The sequence below is a fragment of the Pyrus communis genome, chromosome 7 (genome assembly GCF_963583255.1).
Source record: "Pyrus communis chromosome 7, drPyrComm1.1, whole genome shotgun sequence".
Classification (NCBI taxonomy): domain Eukaryota; kingdom Viridiplantae; phylum Streptophyta; class Magnoliopsida; order Rosales; family Rosaceae; genus Pyrus; species Pyrus communis.
In genome coordinates this window covers 4,235,304-4,261,288 of record NC_084809.1, presented here as the reverse complement: position 1 = coordinate 4,261,288, position 25,985 = coordinate 4,235,304, and the positions used below count along the sequence as shown (strand labels likewise).

The 25,985-nt window shown below is 40.3% G+C and overlaps 3 protein-coding genes, 1 non-coding gene and 1 pseudogene across 5 annotated transcripts; all 5 read right to left on the bottom strand.

Moving 5' to 3' along the window:
• Positions 1 to 548: 548 nt before the first annotated feature.
• Positions 549 to 5,781, bottom strand: LOC137739568 (proline-rich receptor-like protein kinase PERK8). Of its 2 annotated transcripts, none has more exons than XM_068479187.1 (8): positions 4,241 to 5,781; positions 3,506 to 3,913; positions 3,122 to 3,214; positions 2,539 to 2,609; positions 2,198 to 2,274; positions 1,940 to 2,087; positions 1,206 to 1,367; positions 549 to 1,125 (listed from the first exon to the last, which is right to left on the bottom strand). In XM_068479187.1, exons 1-8 carry the CDS (start codon positions 5,097 to 5,099, stop codon positions 775 to 777), a joined length of 2,169 nt encoding a protein of 722 aa, XP_068335288.1. In that variant the 5' UTR covers positions 5,100 to 5,781; the 3' UTR covers positions 549 to 774. The 2 variants fall into 2 exon arrangements, with proteins under 2 accessions (XP_068335288.1, XP_068335289.1); XM_068479188.1 differs by having other exon boundaries at positions 3,122 to 3,208.
• On the bottom strand, positions 1,506 to 1,624 carry LOC137741192 (5S ribosomal RNA). The gene has a single exon (XR_011069226.1). It is a non-coding gene; the product is annotated as a 5S ribosomal RNA (ribosomal RNA).
• A 10,712-nt stretch (positions 5,782 to 16,493) lies between the features above and the next one.
• LOC137739398 (glucan endo-1,3-beta-D-glucosidase-like) lies at positions 16,494 to 20,663 on the bottom strand. Its single transcript, XM_068478967.1, has 2 exons — positions 20,404 to 20,663; positions 16,494 to 19,102 (listed from the first exon to the last, which is right to left on the bottom strand). The coding sequence occupies exons 1-2, from the start codon at positions 20,661 to 20,663 to the stop codon at positions 16,663 to 16,665; spliced, it is 2,700 nt and encodes an 899-aa protein (XP_068335068.1). The 3' UTR covers positions 16,494 to 16,662.
• A 318-nt stretch (positions 20,664 to 20,981) lies between these two features.
• LOC137739397 (glucan endo-1,3-beta-D-glucosidase-like) lies at positions 20,982 to 23,528 on the bottom strand (annotated as a pseudogene).
• A 19-nt stretch (positions 23,529 to 23,547) lies between these two features.
• On the bottom strand, positions 23,548 to 25,985 carry LOC137740105 (glucan endo-1,3-beta-D-glucosidase-like). The gene has a single exon (XM_068479914.1). The coding sequence runs from the start codon at positions 25,922 to 25,924 to the stop codon at positions 23,726 to 23,728; it is 2,199 nt and encodes a 732-aa protein (XP_068336015.1). The 5' UTR covers positions 25,925 to 25,985; the 3' UTR covers positions 23,548 to 23,725.

Below are 25,985 nucleotides of genomic sequence, written 5' to 3'. Positions count from 1 at the left end.
CTCTGTTCTAGAAATGAATGTTAGATGGTAGGAGAATCGAACATAAAATATTGATTAGATTAAGACTAACCAATTGAGATTGGTACTATAAATAGAATTTTCACCGTTAATGCATGTGGAGCCCACACCGTCCCACTTTATTTTGATCTTACGTATTAACTAAATGGCAAAAACAAAATATATACAAGTGTCGGTCATCAATAACTAGGATATAGGATATAGATTTCAACGTTAATGCATGCATCAGTTTTCACCATTAATACATGTGGAGCCCACACTGTCTCATTTTATTTTGATCTTACGGCTTAACTAAACGGCAAAAAAAAAACATATACAAGTGTCAGTCATCTATAACTCGGAGATAGAATATAGATTTCAATGAATGCAAGCAGGGCCCGCATTTTATCTTATCTTAATCTTAGCCACATGGTCGAGGAGAAATAAAATTTCAACAAAAAAAAAAAAAAAAAAAAAAAAAAAAAAAAACTACTTGTATTATAACATTTGATGTATCGGTACATTGAAAAACTATAATGCATGTATTTGGAGAGAAGGATAATTCAGATAAAATTATACATTTCAAATAAGATACATACAATATACTGTATCAATGAATCAAAATCACAAAAAGAATACAGAAATTGGGATCCTGTCAACAAAATCATGTCAGCAGAGAACACAAAAATAAATGGAAAATGATATGATTTGTGTAAGATTTACAAGAAATGAGCAACACAACACAGCCTACCCTGGCTCAAACAGTTGGTTGAACTCTCAGTTGTTCCATATCCCAGATCTATCTATGGATATCGCGGCACTGGGGTTTCTCGGTTCTCTCTGGTCTCGACTCCAGCTGCTCTGAGTTTGATCCCCATGCTCCCGAGAGTCTCTACTCGCCCAGCTTCTCTGATTTTGGTACCCCTGCTCTCGGGAGTCTCTACTTTTCCAGCTGCTCTGACTTTGATTGAAAAAACTCGTACTGTTGTCTTCACTGCCGAATGCCATCCTCTGAAACATTCTAATCTGTGCAGAGTGTTCTGCAGAATTAAAGATTTCGCTCTCGCCAGGTTTCATTCCATTACTGAGATCTGAGAATTCATCCAAGGAGTCGAAAGCCCTTACCACCTAGCATAGGGACAGAGATTATTAGTTCTCTGCAGTCGAAATAAAATGTGGGTAAGTGTCATGCAATATTCTGTAAATACCTGTCTCATTCGTGGCCTTTTCGTAGCTGAATGACGCACACAAGCTGAAGCCGCCTCAATCATTCTAAACATTTCATTCTCGACGTAATTCTTTTCCAGCCTTGGATCTGCCAACCCTTCTAAGTCTTCACTTTCAAGTGCTTGACTAAGCAAAGGTCGAGCCTGCAGGAAAATTTAGATGTTATAATCTAGGACTTAACTGTGCTAGATAGAACCACAACAATCCATCAGAGTGTTAGCATACAACAACACAACACAACACAACAAAGCCTTTTCCCACCAGGTGGGGTTGGCCGTGGGGGGATGCAACACGAAGACTTCCCATGAGGTCACCCATCCTAGTACTACTCTCGCCCAAACTCGCTTAACTTCGGAGTTCTGATGGGATCCGGTGCATGTGATTTGGTATGATCGCATCCCAAGGATTCGACGTAAGATAGGAGTGCCGGCTATCTGACTATCAAAGTGTTAGCATCAAACAGGTAAAATCTCCACCTTAAACATGCCCAACGGAAAGCCACTTTTTGACTTCAGCCGTCTGAGAATTCTCAGTTATTAGACTTGAACCCTTTGAGATTCTAAGCACAACTCCGTAATTGATGGAAAAAGAAAAAAAAATCAGGAATTTAGCGAAAAGCGAAAAATAGTCTCATAATGATTGGCATAGATGCACTTTTGAAAAGAAATAACTTCCAATACCTAGAGGGAGATATCAACAATGTTTATGAATTTACCCATTCAACTAGGCTCTCATCACCCAATGGCTGAGAAGAATCCACAGGTTTGCGACCTGTAATTAGCTCCAATAGCACAACACCATAAGAGTAAACATCAGACTTGTCCGTCAACTTTCCACTTGTTGCATATTCTGGCGCCATGTATCTGGAAAATCACACAATATCATTCATCAGAATATATAAAAAGCAAATGATGCCAACGGAAAGATTGAAGAAATGGAAAGGTTCCTGATCCAAAAAAGTGAAGGAAACTACCCAAATGTTCCCATTACTCTTGTGGTCACATGAGTATTTGAATCCAATGCTAGCTTTGCAAGCCCAAAATCTGCAACCTGTTAACAAGTAAAATTCATCGTTAGAAGATTAATTGCTGTCAAATGATTAACAATCTGAGACAGGGAAAACATGTTCTGGCTGCCAATTATTGTAAGAGGAAATTGTAGTCATTCCATGAATATATGATTATTAGGCTGCCAAAAAGGCTCTTACTTAAAAGGAGATGGAAATGCGCTTGTGTTGCAAGCACTAGAAGCAATCACTATAACTGCATAGAAGTGTTTTTATTTTTAAATTAAGGTTGTAACCGACTAACATACTTGAGCTTCAAAGTTGCTATCCAAAAGGATGTTTGACGACTTAATATCTCTGTGAATAATGCGGGGATGACCTGATCAACACATTTAAGACAGAATACTGTGAGAGGGAGAATTAGATCCTCAAAGGCATGCTGATAAATACAGTACTGGAGAAACAAACTTTGTATGGAAACAGCTAATCTTTATATATATAATATTTATTTCATTTATGCAAAGCACCAAACACTATTAAATTCCAAAAATAAGCTAGCTTGTTTTAAATACATCAATTGTCTTGACAACAAAGCATTCTTCCACAATTGTTAACGTCATTCAGAGAGTTAAAAGCCTTGGAAACTAATATAAACTTTTATGTAGAGGACCCTCGTTTACACTATAATCTCTGTATGATTATTGACTAATGGCTGTTTCACATAGGATAAATAAAAAACTGTAACTTTGTATTTGATGGAAATTCTACTGTTCATTTAATTAAAAAATTAAGGAAAAACTGTCATTTCTGATTGTGTTTGCACTCGATCAAACCAAGGTCGAGAAAAGTTGAATCCAAATTGAGAGTTCCAGAACAAAAGAAGAAACTCACAATCTTCATGTAAGTAAGCTATTCCACGAGCTGCACCAGCAGCAACCTTGACTCTGGTTGCCCAATCCAGGACTGGCATGCCCTCACCTACAGCTTTCAATAGAGGAAAGTTAGAAGAGGTACAATTTTGACAAGATACCTGCATGCAGAAGAGAATTACGCTTCAAATTTACTAATGCCCAAAATATTGCTTGATACATTATGCCGTGACTTTAAAAAATAAATTACCAAGCACCATGTGCAGCATTAGCAAGTTTATTGGCACAGGTTAATGTAATTTAACTAAAAGACATCAATATTGGACACAACAGGATATAACACAAGCCCCCTATTTGGTTCCAGAACATTTTAGATTGGTCTTGCTTTCAAAATTAGAAGGCTTACAATGAAGATGGAAATGAAGAGTATCATTTGGAACGAAATCGTAGACAAGCAACCTTTGATGCTCGGATATACAGTAACCAACCAGGGAAACCAAATGGCGATGGTGTACTCGACTAATAATTTCAACTTCAGCTTTAAACTCACGCTCCCCTTGTCCCCCACCAATTTTGAGCTGTTTTACAGCAACTTCTCTTTCATCTTCCAAAACACCTTTGTATACACAACCAAATCCACCTTCGCCCAAAAGATTCTGTTTTGAAAACCCATTTGTGGCTTTGATCAGTTCTTCATATGTGAACCATGACTTTGAATTGTTAACGCCACCATCTGATTGTGCATACATGTAATCGCTGCCAGAACCATTTCCTACAAGGGGAGCTGGAGAATAGGGCTTAAGAAATGCCGAATCTGGAGAGCAGAAAAAGTTCCATTAATTCGAATCCATTTACCTTATCTGCACATTCAGCTAAAGCTTGCTAGCTAACTCAAAAGCTTACTTCTAATATGATTTTATACAATGTTAGAGCCTAAAGGCCGTATAAGAACTGACGGCCCTAAAAGAAAGTAGAATGGCAGAAATGAACAAGAAAATAAAGCAAGTTTTGAATAAGCAAGCTCATCCAGTTCGTATGGAACAGCTGCTAGAATTCCTTGTCAATGAAGCAAGTTTGAATAAGTGTCAGCAAGCAAACAACAAAGTGACATAATTCAAGTAACGCATGCTCAATGTGTTACCTGAATTCTGGGATGAAGCAAATGGGGAGGGCATGTTGTAGGCAAGATGTGCTCCAGCTCTTCTTCTCTTCTGCTTCTTTGCGAACCACACCGCCATTACAACAAGACTGAGCACCAGGAATCCAACTACAATTCCAATTGTCACAGCTCCTCCAGTGTCTAACCCTCCTTTATTTCCGGATGTGGCATTTGATGTTACATTGGCATCAGTGGTTGACCTTGCAGTTGGCTTCTGTGGTATGCTAGTGGGACTTGATGAATTACTGGGAGGAGGTGGTGATTGCACCGTGGATGCAGGGGGAGATTTATCAGCTGGTGCAGGGGCAGATTTGGAAGCAGATGGAGGAGGTGTACCAGTGGGGGATGAAGGAGATTTCTTTGGTGCTTCTCCTTGTGGTGGTGGTGGAGAATTGGACGAAGGTGGCGGGGACTCTGCGGATTTAGGTGGAGGTGAGGCTTCTACAGGAGGTGTAGGGGAAGATTTGGGAGGGGGAGAACCTTCTGATGGAGGTGAAGATGCAGCTGGAGGAGAGGCAGCTGGTGGAGAAGGTGGTGGTGATGCTGGAGGAGGTGATGATGGGGGTGGTGCCGCGGTTGGAGAAGCAGTAGATGATGGGGGTGGAGCTGCAGGCGGTGGTGAAGTTGGTGGCGGAGTTGACGGAGGTGGTGATGATTTTGGAGAGGGGGCAGCTGGTGATGCTGGAGGAGGAGATTGGGCAGGGGGAGGTGAAGCGTCAGAAGGGGTTGCAGTAGTTGTTGGGGTAGTTGAAGAATTTGATGGGGGTGGTGTTGTGGTATCAGATGAAGTCGGTGAGACCGCAGAAGGGGAAGAATTTGGAGAAGGTGAAGTTGAAGACATGTTTATGTGAAATTGAATGCTAAATTTTGCTTATTTTTACTGGTATTTATACATCAGAGACCGTTGCATTACAAATATACAAATCCCATATGTCAGAAAACCCTAATTCAAATTTTCCAGGCAAAATCCATTGCCTTCTTCAACTTCCTGACTTTTTCCCAAAACTCCTGGAAAGTTTCAGATTAACCAAAATTCACAGAATCTAAGCACTACCCAGTTCACAAATCCCTCGAAAGAACAAATTTAACAACCAAAACCCCAAAACTTGAGCACAAACCAGATCAAAAAAGCCCACCATCTGCAAGCTTCAAGCTTTAAAACCCAGATTTATTACTACTACAACTACAAGCTCATAACTTTACAGGGAAAATGCAGCAATCCAAATTGCCAAAACTGTTCAAAAACAAAACCCAGAAGCTAAAAGCTCGAGCAAGTTCGCACCTATCTCGGAAATGGTGGAATCTTCGAATGCGGCAATGTTTTCCCCAGAAAGCTTTGATATTTTATTGGGAAATGGTAAAGAGTTCAAGAAAAAAAAGGTGTAAACCCCAAAACACGCTTAGTAAACGTGGGGGCGACTTCGGAAGTAGAGCGACTAGCGAGAGAGACTTCACATGCAGAGCGGCAGTTGGCAGCCAAAAACAATGATTGTAAAATTACTTGAGAGGAGAAGCACGGTCACAAATTTTATGCTTAGAATATGTAAACGCCTTCATTAGCTGTTCCTTCCTGTTTATATTTCTTGTTTTTGAATTTTAATTTTTTGCTCATTATTTCTTTCTGCTAATTGAATTTTAGTAATGTTCACGTAGATATTTCAAACTTTTACTTGATGTTCAAGTTTACTTCCGCAACTAATGTGTACAGAAAACTTATATTTGATTATATTTTTCTTTTTCTTTTAAATTCAATTATATTGAAGAAATTGGCCAAAAAAAAAATTATAATGAAGAACAACCCTTTCAAGCTTTAAGTACTTGATTTTTAAGCAAAACTTTTTTTTAGGAACCTTAGCGGTGCGAGAAAATTTTATTAAAATGAAAAAAAGTTACACCTAATCAACGGATATAAATATTACTTCTCATAAAATAAGAAAAATAAAATACATAAAAAGATAGGACATAAACCTTACTCTTTTTGTAAAGCGGCATACCAAAATGTGAAGACCAAAGAAACCCTCAATTGGCTAATTTGTCAACAATTGCATTCCTTTCTTGATACGTATGAGAGGAAAACCATGTACTGCAACTGGGAAATGCGGTTTTTCCAACGAGTCCAAAGCGACCGAGGAGAAGAATAGAAGAGTCACTTTCAAGCTATAAATTTGTCAACACCACGCATAAGACCTCAACAATAATAACAACACGAAACTCCACATAATAAAAAGTACGACAACTCAAGTTCAAAGAAAAACCACCAAAAATTTAACCTGTAGAATTTCGAAAAACCCCACCACAAGCTCAATTTTTAAGCAAAACGTATTGTGGGTGCTTCCATCCTAAATAGTAGAGCACAAGTTTTTACATTTAGTCGTTCTTGCTTTTCCCTCCTTTTTTAAGCTATTCAAATTTGCACTTGTTGAGGACTTGTCCAACACCTTATGACACGAGTTGATAACAATTATACATGTACCATAGCTTTTTTTAAAGGAGCCACTTTTTTTAAGAGGATTCTCAGCATGTCAAGTTCTAATAAATTTCTTTATTTTGCATCGAATTAAATTACTTAGTCCACCATTTATACGTGTTCCCGTCAATTCTTTTGAGTTTCACTTTTGCTAACCTACTTCCCATAAAAAACAATAACTGAAAACGATTCTTAAAACCCAATAAGCTGATGAGCAAAATGAGGAATATGGAGGGGCTCGCACAGTCGCATATAAGATGTAAACAAGTGGATACACTGCTTGATTAATAAGGTTTTCAATTTGTTACTTAGGTTAAAAACTTTTACAGTAAAAATACTACGTGACTGTGGTAATATTTCACCAACGGAGGTGAATATACAAAGTTTTTTTTATGAAAAATACAGAATAGTCAAATAACGAGGCCGCGTAGGACTTGAAACAATTAGTCAGCGCCAAAGCTTAAAATAAAGGATTAACAATAATTAGATAGATGAGGTGATTTAAATAAACAAATACTACGAGATCTCATTCCCTCATCACTCCCCTGATGTCCGAATGTGCGAATGTTGATCAACGCCAATAAACAATTCTGCAAAACCCAGCTTTTAACTTGTTTTATTTGTTTCATTTGCTATTGAGGTGAGAAGCATCTATATGGATTGGATTCACACATGTGGCATTACGTATTAATACAGCGTTGTTATGTGTAAGTTTTTGTATTAAGAGCAAGGATATCCTAGTAAAATAGGAGTGACTGTAATTGAAGATAAAATGAGAGAAAATCAGTTAAGATGGTTTGGACACGTGAACTGAAGGCCTACAGATACTCCGTTTAGAAGATGCGACTATGAAACGAAGACTCGTAACAAAAGAGGTAGAGAAAACCTAGGAAGACTTTGAAAAAGACTATAGGAAAAGATATGAAATACTTGGAGCTAGCGGAAGACTTGGCACAAAACCGAACACAATGACGATATATGATTCATAGCCGACCCCACTTAGTGGCGTAGTGGGGTAAGACTTAGTTGTTGGTTGTGTGTAAGTTTTTCTTCTTAAATTAATAGGTTATAAATCGAGACAAAATAATAACAGTGAACCTATTACATATAAGTTATTCTCGAAATTAAAAAGGAAGGCTTTTGTCTCTTGAGTTGTTTTATAAAGTGGTTTCACTAATTAAATAATGTAAAGCCATCTCATAATCTTGAAATCTTCAACTCAAAGGCTTTGAAAGAGAGGTTTGTTGGTTGAGCTAATGACAGAATATGGCATGCAATGCAGGCATTCTCATGGAGACGGGCTAACTGCAATGGTTCCTTCCTTACTCTCTAATTTTGTTTTATGTTGGTGGACAACTTAATGTGGCTTTTGATTTGTCCTATAGCATAACAACACTATTCCAACAAGGGCATTGACCTAAAAATATTGCAACAAGGCCTTTTATATGAAAATGACATAATATTTGAAAAACATAGATACACTAGGATTTGAATATGCAACTTGAGTTTTGAGATATAATTTTGACTTTTAGGATCTATAAATTAATTTTCTTTACTTATGGTTATGACTACGACATTTGATTATGAATTTTGTCAGTGTAAAATATACAATGATGATGATAAGTGGTGATAGTTAGAATGAATAATGATGGTTGTGAAGCTCACGTTAACTCTAAAGATGAGTGGTGGCAATGACAATAACAACATAACAAGTTTTGTAAATGTGTTCAAGAAAAATTCAATATTCTAAACTACCAAAGTCTATATGCAGGAGGGTGCGGACTCAATTGCAAGAGACTAACATAGTGCCCTGATTAACTAGCCTAATTCACATATGTGACTTAAGATTAAATCTCACACGCATTAGTGTACTTAAAAAAAATATCAATATACTCAAACGAAGAAGAAAAAAAAGTTTTAGCTAGTAGCACTTCAAAACTAGTGATATTTCTCTCAATTTATAAGTGAAATGTCTCAACTTCGAATTTTATAAATGACGAATTCGATACCTAATTGTGGTTAACGTATTTAGCCCAAGTCCACCTTGATGTCATTGTATTAAATAAATAATGAATTTATTATTCAACTTAAAATGGGGAAATTCTTATGGGCTATGGACAAATGGGTTTTATCAATGTTGAACTCCTCCAAGCCTCAACAACTTCGTAACCCAATTATCGTTTTGGGCCATATAAACCGGCGACTAATGACCCAAATGACCGCGGAATCCCATTCCCAACGGCACAAACCGCGTACTTAAACGCGCGCACTTTCAAATTTCTCCGTCTCCCTCTATCTCCAACTCCAACTCCAACTCCAACTCCGATTTCTCAGCTGAGGTACGCCCTTCTTCTTCCTCCGTATCTAATTCACTAATTTCGACCTCATTTTCTGTAATCTGCTTTCGCATCCGATATATGGCTTCTGTTTTGTTTTCGTCGAATATCGAATTCATGTTCGCCGCGTTTTGTTTGCTTGGTTGCTGAGAAAATGTCCCAAGGAAAAAAATGAACGCATATATGTATGTGTGTGTGAGATGGATGAGCGATTCAACGGAATGCCTCCTCTTCGACATCATTGCGCGTCAAATCTACAGTTTCAAGTACTTGCGTTTGAAACCTGCACGCACCGTTGAGTTTGTGTGTGTTGTGTGAGAAGGTGAAATGTGACCAGAGAGTGACTTCCATACTGCGAAAGACAAGCTAACCCACATCTGGTATTGGTGTCTTTCTGGAAAGATTTTTGAATGTGTAAGATTTGTTTCGCTGTTCTATCAAATACTAGACAGCAGCGCACAATGCTTTTGTTTTTCGCTTCTAAGATGGATGGTGATCGGGGGAAACGGAGGAAAGCAAATACTTAGCCCCTGCGGTCTGCGCTGTCTGGTTTCTAATAAACATTCTATATCATGCCAGGATCCACCAGCAACAATCAAAATGTGTCAAGCTTCGGAAGATGACTTACCATTGAGCCTCGAAGTGTGCAGAGTACTGACTGCTCTCATTCGCCAAGTTGAAGAACAAATAGCCCAACTTCACGAACGAAGGAATGAAGCTGTAGCAGTGTTAGGAAGCATGGAGGATGACCAAGATGTTAGGTTTTGAACTTCCGTATCATGATAAGGATACCTAAAAACGTGGATTGAATCAATTAGAAGTCATGACCATGTCAACAACATGTCTCCTGGATTTAAGGGATTGTGGGAGACTAATCTCCTGGATTTAAGGGATTATGGGAGACTAAAATCCTGAAATTGAGGGATTGTGGGACCGTTAAACCTTGTCTCATTTGATGTAAAAGATAATAGGTATTAACAGATCCCATGATAGCTGGGATCATGTTAGGAATATAGCCTATAAATATGAACGTCCCTGCTCACCAGAAAACACGTTCACTCGATCACTAGACTATCGCTAGTATTGGACATAAGGGCTGTGTGAGTAGAAGACTTTCTGTTAACTTCTTTTAGGTGTGTTCGCATTACCTAAATGGCTTATGCAGGTATGTATATATATATACACTGATTCATTCATTTAAATTATCTTATTGTTTATCGTAATCTTAGTTTGGGACTAAATGCTTATTCTAACAATTGGTATCAGAGCCTTTTTAGTCTCACTGAGATTCAAGTTTTTGTATATATGTATCTATACTTCATAGTGTTCTGCAGTGACAGCAGAATAAAGGAGGATCGTGTGTGGATTTGTTTTCTTAGTATAATTGATCGTATGAACTACATCAAAATGGGTTCATATTGAAATGTTAAACTAAGAAATCAGAAGTATGGGAATTCGTAGTTCATTTAATCATAACATGCATATAAGATCTTCTAAAGAAGGCAACGTATGAATGGTTCGATTAATGGAATAGGGCATAGTTTGGTGAATGGTTAACTGTGTTTCGGATTCTTGTCTAAAGACTTGAGTTTTGAAATATTTTTAACAAATAACTAAATGGCTATGCATGGATTAAGTTCTTGCAGTAAATGTTCCTCACCCAAAGGTGTTGTATCTTACTGTGTTTTTCCCTACTTCATTGTTTTCATAAGCATGGCTTCTGCAGCTTCTGCAGTGAATCCCACTTCAATGAATTTTTCCTCTATTGAGCCTTTAAGTGGAGGAAATTACAAAAAATGGAGACAGGATGTGGAGATTATTCTTGGACTAATGGACTACGATCTGGCACTGAGGGAAGATGAACCACAAGCACTGGATAACAATAGCACCGTTGAACAAAGGCTGAAACTTGAAAAATGGGAGAAAGCGAATCGCATGGCACTATTGGTGATCAAACGATCCATTAGTGAAGCTGTTAGAGGAGGCATTCCTGCAACTGACAAAGCGAAGGATTTCCTGGAGGCAATTGAGGCAAAATTTAAGGTTTCAGAGAAGGGAGAGATGGGAAACCTCATGACTACCTTGACAACTCTGAAATATGATGGGAAAGGCACTGTCAGAGAACACATTCTGAAGCTAGTGGAGGCTGCTGCGAAGCTCACAGACCTGGAGGTTCCCATTGATGATGCTTTTGTTGTTCATATGGCCCTTAATTCCCTCCCAGATGCATATAAACAACTGAAGACGTCATACAACACACAAAAGGAGAAGTGGAGTCTGAATGATCTCATTTCCATATGTGTTCAAGAAGAAAGCAGGATCAAAAGGGTGTCAAATGAAACAGTGAATTTCATAAAGGCAGAAACTACGAGGAAAACTATCTCGACATCTGGTAAGCCATATAAACCTTTTTCCTATTCTCATGCTGCTGGAAATGATACTCCATCATCCTCCAAGGGATCTCAAGGTTTTAAAGGCAACATTGAAAATATTAAATGTTATTTCTGCAAAGAATTTGGTCACTTGAAGAGGGACTGTGATAAACGAAAGAAATGGGCACCTAAGAAAGGTAATAAAATTGAAAATGTTTTTGTCTGTGTTAATGTAAATCTTGTTGAAATCCCTCCAAATTCTTGGTGGTTTGACACTGGTTGTTCGGTGCATATTACCAATTCCTTGCAGGGGTTCACAAGAAAAGAATTTTCAAGAAATGAGGTCTATGATGTTCACGTTGGGGATGGGAATAAAGTAGCTGTGGAGGCAATAGGCACCCTAAAGCTCAAATTGTCAAGTGGTTTCGTTTTACAGTTGCTAGATGTTCTTTATGTTCCTAGGTTAACTAGAAGTTTAATTTCTGCTTCAAAGCTTGTAAAAGACGGTTATGTTTTTGTTGGGGATGATGAAAGTGTACGGATTTATAAGAAAAGTAATATGAATCTTTTGCTTGGTATTTGTTTTTTAAACAATGATCTTTGGAGGTTGAATTGTCAAGTAATGTTAAATTCAAAATGTTTGACAGTGGAATCAAATTTATCTTTGAAAAGGTCTCTGACTAATGAAGGGTCTTCAATGCTTTGGCATAGAAGGCTTGGACATATTAACAAGCAAAGATTAGAAATTCTAGTTAAAGAACAAATGCTTCCAACGTTGGATTTTAATGATATGCAAAATTGTATTGACTGTTGGAAAGGGAAATTAACAAACACAAGGAAAATTGGTTCCACAAGAAGTCTTAACCTCTTAGAAGTCGTCCATTCAGATGTTTGTGGACCTTTCTCCACGCAAACAATATGCAAAAATGCCTATTTTGTGTCTTTCATTGATGATTTTTCTCGATATGCATATGTATATCTAATATCCGAGAAAAATCAAGTGTTTGATTGTTTTAAAAATTTCAAAAATGAAGTGGAAAGACAACTAGAAAAGAAAATTAAAATCTTGAGATCGGACCGTGGAGGGGAGTATTATGGCAGGTACACAGAGAAAGGTCAACAAAAGGGTCCAATGGCCATGTTCTTGGAAGAAAACGGGATTCAAGCTCAGTATACTACTCCCGGAACACCACAGCAAAATGGTGTAGCCGAGAGAAAGAATAGGACCTTGATCGAAATGGTGAGATGCATGATGAGTAGGACTGATCTTCCTATGTTTCTATGGGGTGAGGCTCTTAAAATGGCAAATTATATATCGAATAGAGTCCCAAGTAAATCCGTGCACAAGACTCCATTTGAACTTTGGACTTCAAGAAAACCTAGTTTGAATCACCTTCATGTATGGGGATGTAAGGCAGAAGCAAAAATGTACAATCCAGAGGCAAAGAAACTTGACTCTAAGACTGTAAGCTGCAGTTTTATTGGTTTTCCCGAGAGATCAAAGGGGTACAGGTTTTATGCTCCAACCTTACATACGAGAATATTCGAAACAAATAGTGCAAGGTTTATTGAAGCGGAAGAATCAAATGGAGATAAGGCTCGTGATTTTATTTTTGAAGAAGAAGAAGAGGCTGTGACAACAATTTCCCCAATGTCATCAACCAAAATTGATTTTGCAACTCTTGACACGCAAAACCAAGTCCATGAAGATTTTTATCAAAGTGATTTTGGTAGGGCTACTGGTTTCCAGCATGCATCAAGCAGCAGCAATACACAAGTCTGCAACATGCAATATAATGGAGATGAAAATCATGGTACAACTACCATGCAATCAGTAATGGTTCCTGCAACAAGGAGGCAGCCTCAACGTACAAGAAAGTCTCCAATTTCAGGAGATTTTCTTGTTTATGTGGGAGAAGCTGAGAAACTAGAGAAGACTGTCGATGACTCACTTGATTTTCAGCAAGCAAATGGAGATAGAACTGAACATGAGGAAGGCATAGAGATTGATCCAGTCACCTTCAAGCAAGCGATGACAAGTGAAAAGGCTGAGCAATGGAAGATAGCCATGCAAGAAGAACTGGACTCCATGTATTCGAATGGAGTGTGGGTCTTGACAGAAGCAAATGAGTCCATAAAACCCATTGGATGCAAATGGGTATACAAAACAAAGAAAGACTTAAAAGGAAAGGTTCAGAGGCATAAAGCAAGACTAGTTGCAAAGGGGTATACTCAAAGGGAAGGATTGGATTACTCTGAGACATTCTCACCTGTTTCTTCAAAGGATTCTCTCAGAATCATCCTTGCTATAGTTGCTCACTACAATCTAGAACTCCACCAAATGGGCGTGAAAACTGCGTTCCTAAATGGAGTGTTAGATGAGGAGATTTACATGGTCCAGCCACCTGGTTTTGTTGAAATGGGGCAAGAACAAATGGTGTGCAAACTGAGAAAGTCGATTTATGGGCTGAAACAAGCTTCCAGGCAGTGGTTCTTAAAGTTTGATGAGAAAATAACCAGTTTTGGTTTTGTTGAAAACAAAATTGATGATTGTTTGTATCTCAAGGTATGTGGCTCGAGGTTTATCTTTCTAATTCTATATGTTGACGACATTTTATTAGCAAGTAATGATCTTAATCTCTTGCTGGAAACAAAGAAACTACTGTCACGAACGTTTGAAATGAAAGATATGGGTGAGGCTTCCTTCGTTTTGGGTATAGAAATTATTCGTGATAGAAGCAGATGCCTTTTGGGTCTTTCACAGAAGACCTATATTGAGAAAATGCTCAAGAGGTACAACATGCAAGATTGTTCAAAGGGTGAAGCACCAGTGAGCAAAGGAGATAAATTAAACAAGTCTCAATGCCCTAGTAATGAGATTGAAATGCGAGGGATGGCTAACAGGCCATATGCGTCTATCGTTGGCAGTCTATTGTATGCTCAAGTGTGCACTAGACCGGATTTAGCCTTTGCCATAAGTATGCTTGGAAGATTTCAAGCAAATCCAGGAGAAAAGCATTGGACAACATCTAAAAAGGTTATGAGATACCTGCAAAGGACAAAAGATTACATGTTGGTGTATGGGAAATCTGAGAAATTAGAATTGGTTGACTATTGTGATTCTGATTTCGCAGGTTGTGAGGATGACAGGAGGTCCACGAGTGGGTTTATTTTCCTGTTGGCTGGCGGTGCAATATCTTGGAGAAGTGCAAAACAAAAAACCTTGGCCACTTCAACAATGCAAGCTGAGTATATTTCATGTTTTGAAGCCTCACAACAAGCTAGCTTCTTGAGGAATCTCATCACTGGAATGCAGGTTGTTGAATGCATAAGAAGACCAATTGTCATTTTCTGTGACAATAAGGCAGCCGTGTTCTTCTCCAAAAACAATAAAAAATCTTATGCAGCGAGGTTGATGGACGTGAAATATCAGTCAATGAAAGAAAAGGTGAAGGCTGGGATAGTTTCCATTGAGCACATTAATACATCAGAAATGCTGGCAGATTCTCTCACAAAACCTCTTGGAGTTGGAGTGTTTAAAGATCATGTTACGTGCATGGGTGTTGTGGAATCTTTTGATGCTTATGTGATGCGTGAATGAAGGTTAACTTCTCTCATCATTTTCTGTTTTCATGAAAGCTTAATAAGCATGAGTTATTGTATTCATATGTTGGTTTATTTATGACAATGAATTCAATATGATTGTTTCGACTACTGTGTATATGTACAAATATATATGTGCAGTTTTATGAAATGATGAATTACTGATCAAACCAAGGTTTAATGAGCTGGTCGTTATAAAAGGCTTATCGTTGGAGCTAAATAAAAGCTTGACAATGATGTTTGGTTTGATCAGTGGGAGTGTGAATGAATGACATGTTGAATATGTCTGCTTGCTCTGTGTATATCATGCATGAGCAGTTTTGGGGGATGTGATCTCAGAGTGTTAGTACAAATTATAACGTACGAATTTTCTGGGGTTCAACTCTTTGAAACTCTTCATGGCAGATATGAATTGTTGTATGGTTGAAATGATTCAAGTGATCACTGAAGGGATTGGTTTAATGCGTTGGACAAGGAACATGATAAGCGGAAGTTCAAAAGTGGGAGAATGTTAGGTTTTGAACTTCCGTATCATGATAAGGATACCTAAAAACGTGGATTAAATCAATTAGAAGTCATGACCATGTCAACAACATGTCTCCTGGATTTAAGGGATTGTGGGAGACTAATCTCCTGGATTTAAGGGATTATGGGAGACTAAAATCCTGAAATTGAGGGATTGTGGGACCGTTAAACCTTGTCTCATTTGATGTAAAAGATAATAGGTATTAACAGATCCCATGATAGCTAGGATCATGTTAGGAATATAGCCTATAAATATGAACGTCCCTGCTCACCAGAAAACACGTTCACTCGATCACTAGACTATCGCTAGTATTGGACATAAGGGCTGTGTGAGTAGAAGACTTTCTGTTAACTTCTTTTAGGTGTGTTCGCATTACCTAGATGGGTTCTGCAGGTATGTATACATATATACACTGATTCATTTATTTAAATTATCTTATTGTTTATCGTAATCTTAGTTTGGGACTAAATGCTTATTCTAACACAAGATTCGGAAGATGGCTCGGATTCAGAAGATGACCCAGATTGGGAATATGACCTAGATTCGGAAGATGATCAAGATTCGGAAGATGGCCAAGATTCGGAAGATGACTTATTGCAGAGTCAAGAGTTCTGGTTCTTTTTTATTATTATGTTCTTATTCTGGTCTGCATTTCTTCTCTTAATTAGGTCTTGATTCTTGTCAGGCATTTGTTTGACCTTACTGCTCAACTATGTATCAAGTAGGTAATGGCGAAGAAAGGGTTAGGGTGGCTTTTGTAGGGCGATTCTCATCGGAGACCTTGTTCAGGTTCAGTGAGTTTGTAATGGCGTTTGTGTTCGGTTCTGTTCAGGCTGTGAAAGAAAAAACCTTGTAGTTCTGGATGTTTAAAATTTTAGAATTCGACTCCCCTTGTTGTGTCAATGTTTCTTGACATGAAAGTCGTGTAAAATGATATATTTCAGAAAAGCAGTTGGTTTCAACAATAACAGGTAAATACAACAGATCGAAATAGATAGAAGTTCTCAATTCGGAGGAAAGAACAAATGTATGTCAATCAAAACATGATAGTAAATATAACGGAGAACGAAATCACTATCACAAATTATAATGCAACCAGTTTAATGATAAAGCCCGGACCAGGAAACGTTATGTCCAAGTCCGACTTCCTGTCCTTCCTTTCCTCTGCTGTGGATCCACCACAAAAGATTTGTAAGCGAGTTACCATCATCGTGACCACTCAAGTTCTTTATCTTCCCCAAAGCGCCTTCTTTGTCATAAATCCCTTCCAAGGCATAGACAAATCCTTTCCATCCTTCCCCTACTCCCTCCCTACTCAAAGACGGTAGTGTCCACGTCACAAGATCCCTAATAAAGCCAGCATCTGAAAACAAGGCCTCAGTGATCGGCAATAGAGGTAGCAACTGAATTCCAAGCCTGCACTCTTTCCACTCTGAAGGAGCGAAACAAACTGCGCTGTCCCTCTTGTTACTCCATAAAACTCCAACCAAGCGATTTTCCCTTGTGAAATCCTGCTCATACATGTTACTTCCCTCTTTTACGTGCCACCAGATTTGGGCTGCCCGAATCTCCAAAGCCGCAAGCATTGATCCTGTGGCTACAAGATGGGTGTCTCCATAAACTAAGCCCAACAATGCAGCTGAATAGTATGCATTCACTGCCTCACTCGTGCTCTCCTGATTACGACCATCTGCAGACTCATTTAACCCGCTTCTCCACGAGTGTAATTTGTAAAAATCAAAGCACCTTATGCGTGGATAATGCGAATCTGAATGCCTGCCTACCGTCAAATAATCAGCAGTGAGCGAATAAGCTTGAGCCCGATACTTCCTCCCCCAAGCAGGATCAATTTTTGCAAGCACTGAAATCCCATAAACAAAGTACCCCAGATGATAATGGTGACCACTATAAAGTCCAAACCCAAAATCTGCACCAGAATCGGTTGCTCCTTGTTTCGTGACAATGCCACCCCATTTCTTGTCATACAAGAAACCATTTCCCCCAAAAGTTCCAGCCAGCCACGGCTCAATCGTTTCCTTCAAGAACTTCCTAATCGTCGGAATCACTTCGAGATGAGCCACCTCCTCTGCAATCAAAGCCAGCCTCGCCGCCCTCGCGATCAATTTTCCATAAAAGTACGAAGATTTTGTAGCTATCCCACTGGAATTCAGCTCCCCAACATCCTTAACAAGTGCAGAAACAATTTCAGCATACGACTCTTCTCCAACACCTCGATTCGAATGCCAGGTGATCAAAATAGGGTCGAGTTTCAGCGACCATGAATCGCCAACAACGCCAACAAGATCCCCATCAATGCTCTTGACCTTGAAATCCTCCAAAACAGTGACGTCAGAATCCTCGTGGGAGAGAAGCTGGAGGTGCAGAGGATGAGCAAGCATGAGCAAATCGCCCGATCCTTTCTTCTCCCATTTGTACTCCAAAGCAAACGGCTTCGTGAAAATCGCTTTGCCGGAAACCGGGTAGCAAGGACTGACCGGGTCAAGGGTCGCCTCGAATTTCGGATCCGAATCCGGTAATATCGCAATCCGAACAATCCCAGAAAACTCATTGGAGGTGATCGGTGAAAGGCAGTTGGTTGCCAAATCGATCGGGGAAGAAGTGTATACAAGCCATGTCTGATTGTTACTGAGCTTGATGGTGTATTTTGTCTTTGAGTCGTTTGGTGAACACGAGACGATTGAGTGGATGGTGGAGATTGAAAGAGAGGTGGCGTTGGAAACAGAGCACGTGATGAATGGGCTGCCGCGGACGAGGTAGAAGCTGAGGTTGGAGGAGGGGAAGTCCAATGTGACACTGAGGTCGTTGAAGGAGGAGATTTTGTGGGGTTGTGGAGAATCGGGTTTTTGGGTGGCGGAAATGGCGAGATCGGCGGTGAAGATTTGGTGTATGAAGGCGGAGGTGGAGGAGTGAGATGGGTAGGAGATGGTTAGGGTGGCGGAGGAGGATTTGACCGCGTAGGGGTGGATGTATACGGGTTGGTCGCCGTTTTTGAGAGCGAAGTTTTGGAAGAAGGACTCGGTGGGGAGAGGGGATGAGAGGAGGTCTTGGGAGAAGAAGTTTGATGGGTCGGGTAGGACGGTGGATTGGGTTTCGGGGAAGAGGAATGAGGCGGCGGCGGCGGGTGGTCTGAGAGTTTGTTGCGGCGGTGGTGACTTGGTTTGGGATTCTTCTTCCGGAGGTGGTGACGACAGGGTTTGGGATTCTTCTTCTGGAGGTGGTGATCCCATGGTTTCGGATTCATCTTCCGCATGTGGTGATGATGGATCGGCTGTTGGCGACACGGTTTCGGATTCTTCTTCCGGAGGTGGTGATGATGGATCGGCTGTTGGCGACATGGTTTCGCATTCATCTTCTGCAGGTGGTGATGATGGAGCGGGTGGCGACGTGGTTTCGGATTCTTCTTCCGGAGGTGGTGACGACATGGTTTGGGATTCTTCTTCCGGAGGTGGTGACGACATGGTTTGGGATGGATATGAAGATGGAGGGGGTGGTGGTTTATAGGGATTTTTCTTGGCGAAGCTAAGTCAACTGAAGCACATGGGTTTGTTTTATGCACGAAGCTCGGATCACCATCCCGATAACATAGATTGGACTGAAACATCATTCGAACTTTGGAGGATGGTGGGAAATTGGGCAGGAGCCAGGAGCCATGGGGAGGGAAGCTAGGAGAAAATGGTGGGGGTTTTTTTAGCGGTTAGTTACCAACACAAGGAGGAAGAAGACCTTTAGTTTCTGTGCATGGGATGGGACGTGGGAGTATTGCAAGATATCCATAAGTAGTTTGATTCGAAGAAAGGGATACCAATGACAAATGTGGGAATTAAGGAGAAGGATTCTCTCCCCTCTTTTTTTTCCTTCCTCTTCCCTTCCCTTCTATTTGAACGGTCAATGTTAAGTCACGTCAACATCATCTATTAATTTTTTATAGTAAGATAAAGACAAAATAAGAGAATGTGAGAGGAGGGGATGGAAGGGGATGGAAAGAGGAGGGGAGATAATCTAAGTCCAATTAAGAATGCTTCGTACGCAAGCAACTATATGACTTATAGGTAGCTAGTATAACTCACCTTTTAAACATGTAACAAACATTTATTTGAGGGAGTTTTAATGAAACACTTCTGATACTGTTCACTTTTAACGAAAAACCATATTTTTACTTTTTCCTGACACTATTTACTATACCTTTATTTGTCATTTTTTTTTATTAAAACTAGTTTTTTTTAGACTTTTCGTTAGTTTTCCTTTCATTTTTAACGAGTTACGTCACTAAGATTATGTATTGGATGCAAAAAAAACAAGCTCCCTTCATACATACGTGACATTAGAAAGCTACAGAGCTTTTTTACAATTGGCATTTATGTTCAATTCCTTTCTTGATATCAGAAAGAAAAAAGATGTAAATGCAATATAAATTTGTGTATAATAACACGTTATCGATGATATAAAAAAAAAGAAAAAAAAGAAGAAGAAGAAATATTTCATAACCAGATTAATTAAATATTAGATGCGATGTCCTAGTATTTATGAGAAACATGCAAATAGATTTCACATAGAGAAACTAATCAAAGGCACACAATCGTTTAGTAGAACAAAATAAAATTCAACATCACATAGCATGCCCAAGGGAAACCTCTGAAGTGCTCAACCAAAATAAAGAAAAAACATCCAATATTGTCTCCTCTCTTCCTTCCTTCCCTCTCTTAATCGCTTCTATGTACAATAGTTAAGGTTGAGCTAGGGTTGAGAATTCGGGTTCTATCACACACTATTATTCCTCGAAAAATCTCCCTCGTACATTCTCTCTCTCTTTTACGTGCCACCAAACCTTCGTTGCATGCATTTCCAATGCCGCAAGCATTGATCCTGTGGCAACAAGATCGTCATCTCCATACGTTAACCCCATCAATGCGGCTGAGTAGTACGCATTCAGTGCCTCGGTTGTGCTCCCTTGATTACGCCCGTCCCGGAATTCAGTTAACCCTCCTGCCCACGAGTGTAACATAAACATATCAAGGCATCTCAAACGTGGATAATTTGAGCTTGATTGCTTGCTTCCCAAGTTAATAAAATCCATCGCCATTGAATAAGCTTGAGGTCTATACTTACTCCCCCATGCTGGATCAATCTTCGCAAGCACCGAAATGGCATAAACAAAGTACCCTAGATTAATTGAGAGAGCTAATTGATGAGTCTATTTCATATTATATATTTTAACCCGTTCTTAATATGTTTTGGTAGAATTTTGATACTTTGCTTTATATTTTCAACGTAGAACATTCGACTTCTTCTTGAGCAAAAAGTGGCCAAATGAACAAATTTTGGAGTGATTCCAATTGAAGGATGTTCGTGTGTCCCTTGGCTTGTTCGTGCCAAAATTTGGGATTTTTCTCTAACATCTTTACATAGATAGTGCAGAAATGATTTTGGTATACGAATCCTCATCGACACCTCTGATTGAATGCCAACTGATCGAAATAGGGCTTGGATTCAAAACCCACGAATTGCCAACAACGCCTACAAGATCACCATCAACGCTTTTGTACTTCAAATCATTCAAAACAGTTGCATTACTTTCATCAACAGAGAGAAGCTGCAGGTGGAGGGTATGAGCAAGCATATTATCAAATCCCCACACCCCTTCTTTTCCCACTTATACTCCAAACAAGACTGTTTTTTGAAAGCTCCATTGCCGGAAACCGGGTAGCAAGAACTGAACTTGTCCAGAAACGACTCGGATTTTGGATTAGAACCCGGCAACATAGCAATCCGGATGATCCCAGTGTTGTGATTGGCTCATATTATGAGTTGGCAACAATTTCATCTCAACCATGTGGAGTGCTAGCTACTTTCGGCTAAAGAAAGGGACAAAGAAAAAGGGGGACATCATTATGATGTCTAGCCCTTGATTTGTGGCTTTTACAAAGGCAAAGATTTGGCCTTGTGTGATGAGCCGAAAGAGAGAAGAGGAGAGAGAGAAGGCGGGGCCTTTTGTTTATATTAAGGCATTTGGTTATGCCTTTGTAAAGTGTGAAAGAGAGCATCCAAGGGGGAGAGCATTCGGCTCTCCCATGGAAAAGGTTGAACATGGGTTGAGAGAAAATCAAGAGAGCTAGAGTGAAAAGTATTATAGTGAAAGAACTCTTGGGGTAGAGTGAGGTTCTTGGGAAAATTCTGTGAGTGGGTGTACAAGGGATATGGGATTGGGTTATGTCGATTTAACTCATGTATACTTGTACTGTTATTCTCATAGTGAAGATCAATATCTCTCCGGGGACGTAGGTAGTTTTTTGCCGAACCTCGTAAATTTCTCTGTGTCTTTATTTCTTGTATTTTATTTTGTTCAACTGTGTGTGATTTTGATGAGGTTGTAATCTGAATCTCGGTTCCGCACTAATGAACGGGCCAAGGCACAACACCCAGAAAACCCACCAGAAGTTACGAGTTTGTGTCGCTGGTAAGTTTCAACTTGATTGCTGAGGAGGCATATAGAAGCCACGTTTCGTTGTTGATCTCGATTTTGTATTTGGTACGTGAGTTGTTGGAACAAGAACACGAGAGAAAAGCACGGACGGTTGGGATTGAAAGTTGAGTTATAGGGTTAGAGACAGAGCAGGTGACGTAAGGGCTCCCGCGGACGAGGAAGCAGCGGAGATTGGAGGGGATGTCCAATGTGGCCCCGAGATCGCTGAAGGAAGAGATGACATGGTTTTTGGGAGTGTTTTGTTTGGTCTTGTGTGTGACGGACATGGTGACGCCAGCAAAGCTGACGTGGTATGTGAGAGAGAAGTTGGAGAAGCGAAGAGATCGTGAAATTTTTCGGGACCGGCTTCCCAGAAAGGTTAATGCCCTAGGATTGGATTCATCCCCATATGGAACTGGGTGAGGGATTCCCTGAAACTAGAGCAAGAACCTAAAAAGCGATAACAAGCTAAAAGGCGCATCTCTCTAAGCCAAGATCGTCCGCTCCTCAGCAATTGATCCAAAAAGTCCCACAGCTCCTTCTTAGGCGAGCGAAGTGACCTCCGTTGGACGTTGGAAGAAAGAAGCTAATAGAGTCATAGAAGATCCCAAAAGAGGCGAATTGCCAGAAAGTTTATCAAATCCGATCCTTGCATCATCTGATCTTGATTGGGTTAACTTCTAAATTCAGGACCGGAACACGAAGATACACCACGTGTTTTTATATAAGTGATGGAAAATTTTATTTTTTATGTTATTAATTTTTTTAGCATACATATACTACAATTTGTATAATGACACGTAATATACCACCCTATGTTCCCGTCACAATGAAAAATTTCTCCTCGAAGAGATCGACAGCCAAATTCACTGACCGTTTTGATTTGCAAGGGACTGTTCAGTTCATATGCATTCTAGAGTTCCTTGGCGTTTCTTTTCATGTGGTGTCTATACAGCTTCTTCCAGAGCTTTTCCAATTGCCGGCAATTTTTGTTTCAATTCTTTTCATGTTCAACTTTGATTCTACCATAAAACCGATTGAAAATATAAGAAATAATTCAACAATTCTTTATTAGCACATATGAGTCCCTTATTTCTCCGATGTGGGATCCACTCACAAACACCGTGAATTTCGGTGAAGATTTGTTTAGGTTTTCAACGAGAGATTGAAAGGAAGATGAAGCTAGGGTTTCAGAGAATGCACAAGGATGAAAATGGAGTTCGTTGCTCCTTGGATCTCATTGGCGGTGTTAAACCAGAACACTACACTAGGATTCTTTAAACTTCTCTGGGATTAGGACCTGCAGCAATGGTTATACTTCAACAATAGCAGTGTTAGGGTGGCGTTTGTAGGGCGATTCTCATCCGAGACCTTGCTCAGGTTCTGTGAGTTTCTAATGGCTTTTGTGTTCGGTTCTGTTCATGCTGTGAAAGAAAAAACCTTGTAGTTCTCGATCTTCAAAATTTTTAGAATTCGACTCCCCATGTCGCGTCAATGTTTCTTGACATTAAAGCCATCTAAAATATGATGTATGGTTTCAACAATAACAGGTAAATACAATGGGATCGAAATAGATAGAAAGCTCACAATTCAGTAGAAAGAACAAATGTAGGTCAATCGAAACACGACAGTAAATACAAAAGAGAAGGAAATCACTATCACAAATTGTAATGCAACCAAATTTAATGATAGTGCCTAGACCAGCAAATGTTATGTCCAAGTCCGAATTCCGCTTCCTCCTCTCCTCTGCTGTGGATCCACCACAAAAGATTTGTAAGCGAGTTACCATCATCGTAACCATTCAAGTTCCTTACCTTCCCCAAAGCGCCTTCTTTGTCATAAATCCCTTCCAAGGAATAGACAAATCCTTTCCATCCTTCTCCTACTCCTTCCCTACTCAAAGCCGGTAGTGTCCACTTCACAAGATCCCTAACAAAGCCAACATCTGAAAACAAGGCCTCAGTGATCGGCAATAGCGGTAGCAACTGAATTCCAAGCCTGCACTCTTTCCACTCCGGAGGAGCGAACCAAAGTCCGCTGTCCCTCTTGTTATTCCATAAAACTCCAACCAAGCGATTTTCCCTTGTGAAATCCTCCTCATACATGTTACCCCTCTCTTTTACATGCCACCACATTTGCGCTGCCCGTATCTCTAAAGCTGCAAGCATTGATCCTGTGGCCACAAGATGGGTGTCTCCATAAGCTAATCCCAATAATGCAGCTGAATAGTAGGCATTCACTGCCTCACTCGTGCTCTCCTGATTACGACCATCTGCAAACTCAGTTAACCCGCCTGCCCACGAGTGTAATTTGTAAAAATCAAAGCACCGTAAGCGTGGATAATGCGAATGTGATCGCCTGCCTACCGTCAAATAATCAGCAGCAAGCGAATAAGCTTGAGCCCGATACTTCCTCCCCCAAGCAGGATCAATTTTCGCAAGCACTGAAATCCCATAAACAAAGTACCCCAGATGATAATGGTGATCATTATAAATTCCAAACCCAAAATCTGCACCAGAATCGGTTGCTCCTTGTTTCGTGACAATGCCACCCCATTTCTTGTCATACAAGAAACCATTCCCCCCGAAAGTTCCAACCAGCCACGGCTCAATCGTTTCCTTCAGGAACTTCCTAATCGTCGGAATCACATCGAGATAAGCCACCTCCTCTGCGATCAAAGCCAGCCTTGCCGCCCTCGCGATCAATTTTCCATAAAAGTACGAAGATGTTGTAGCTATCCCACTGGAATTCAGCTCCCCTACATCCTTAACAAGTGCAGAAACAACTTCAGCATACGAACCTTCTCCAACACCTCGACTCGAATGCCAGGTGATCGAAACAGGGTCGGGTTTCAGCGCCCACGAATCGCCAACAACGCCAACAAGATCCCCATCAATGCTCTTGAACTTGAAATCCTCCAAAACGGCGACGTCACAATCCTCGCCGGAGAGAAGCTGGAGGTGCAGTGGATGAGCAAGCATGAGCAAATCACCCCATCCTTTCTTCTCCCATTTGTACTCCAAAGCAAACGGCTTTGTGAAAACCGCTTCGCCGGAAACTGGGTAGCAAGAGCTGAACCGGTCGAGAATCGCCTCAAATTTCGGATCCGAATCCGGCAATATCGCAATCCGAACAATCCCAGAAAACCCATTGGAGGTGATCAGTGACAGCCCGCTGGTTGTCAAATCCATCGGGCAAGAAGTGTATACAAGCCATGTCTGATTGCTATTGAGCTTGATGGTGTATTTGGTCTTTGAGCCGTTTGATGAACACGAGAGGATTGCGTGGATGGTGGAGATTGAAAGAGAGGTGGAGTTGGAAACAGAGCAGGTGATGAATGGGCTGCCGCGGACGAGGAAGAAGCGGAGGTTGGAGGAGGGGAAATCCAATGTGACGCTGAGGTCGTTGAAGGAGGAGATTTTGTGGGGTTGTGGGGAACCGGGGTTTTGAGCGGCGGAGACGGTGAGATCGGCGATGAAGATTTGGTATATGAAGGCGGAGGTGGAGAAGCGAGATGGGTAGGAGATGGTTAGGGCGGCGGAGGAGGATTTGACGGCGTAGGGGTGGAAGTATTCGGGTTGGTCGCCGTTTTTAAGGACGAAATTTTGGAAGAAAGAGTTGGTGGGGAGAGGGGATGAGAGGAGGTTTGGGGAGAAGAAGTTTGACGGGTCGGGGAGGACGGTGGATTGGGTTTGGGGGAAGAGGAATGGGTCGGCGGTGGCGGGTGGCCTGAAAGTTTGTTGCGGCGGTGGCGATATGGTTTGGGATTCTTCTTCCGGAGGTGGTAATGATGGAAATGAAGATGGAGGGGGTGGTGGTTTATAGGGATTTTTTTTGGGTTTTACCAAGGTTTTGACCTTCCTTTTCACTTTTTTCAACATTGTATGGTATGATAGTAAGTTCAAGATTTAAATGCTGAACGCGTAAGAAATAAATTTTAAA

Bases quoted from the DNA above. Each gene is read 5' to 3' on its own strand.
- LOC137739568 (XM_068479187.1), bottom strand. From the start codon at position 5,099: ATGTCTTCAACTTCACCTTCTCCAAATTCTTCCCCTTCTGCGGTCTCA. The intron at 3,914-4,240 runs GTAACACATTGA...TCTGCTCTCCAG, and splicing joins TGCTTCATCCCAGAATTCAG to ATTCGGCATTTCTTAAGCCC. The intron at 2,088-2,197 runs GTAGTTTCCTTC...GTGATTTTCCAG, and splicing joins AGAGTAATGGGAACATTTGG to ATACATGGCGCCAGAATATG.
- LOC137739398 (XM_068478967.1), bottom strand. From the start codon at position 20,663: ATGGCGATGGATTTTATTAACTTGGGAAGCAAGCAATCAAGCTCAAAT. The intron at 19,103-20,403 runs GTGGCACGTAAA...CAGTTGACTTAG, and splicing joins ATGCATGCAACGAAGGTTTG to CTTCGCCAAGAAAAATCCCT.
- LOC137740105 (XM_068479914.1), bottom strand. From the start codon at position 25,924: ATGTTGAAAAAAGTGAAAAGGAAGGTCAAAACCTTGGTAAAACCCAAA.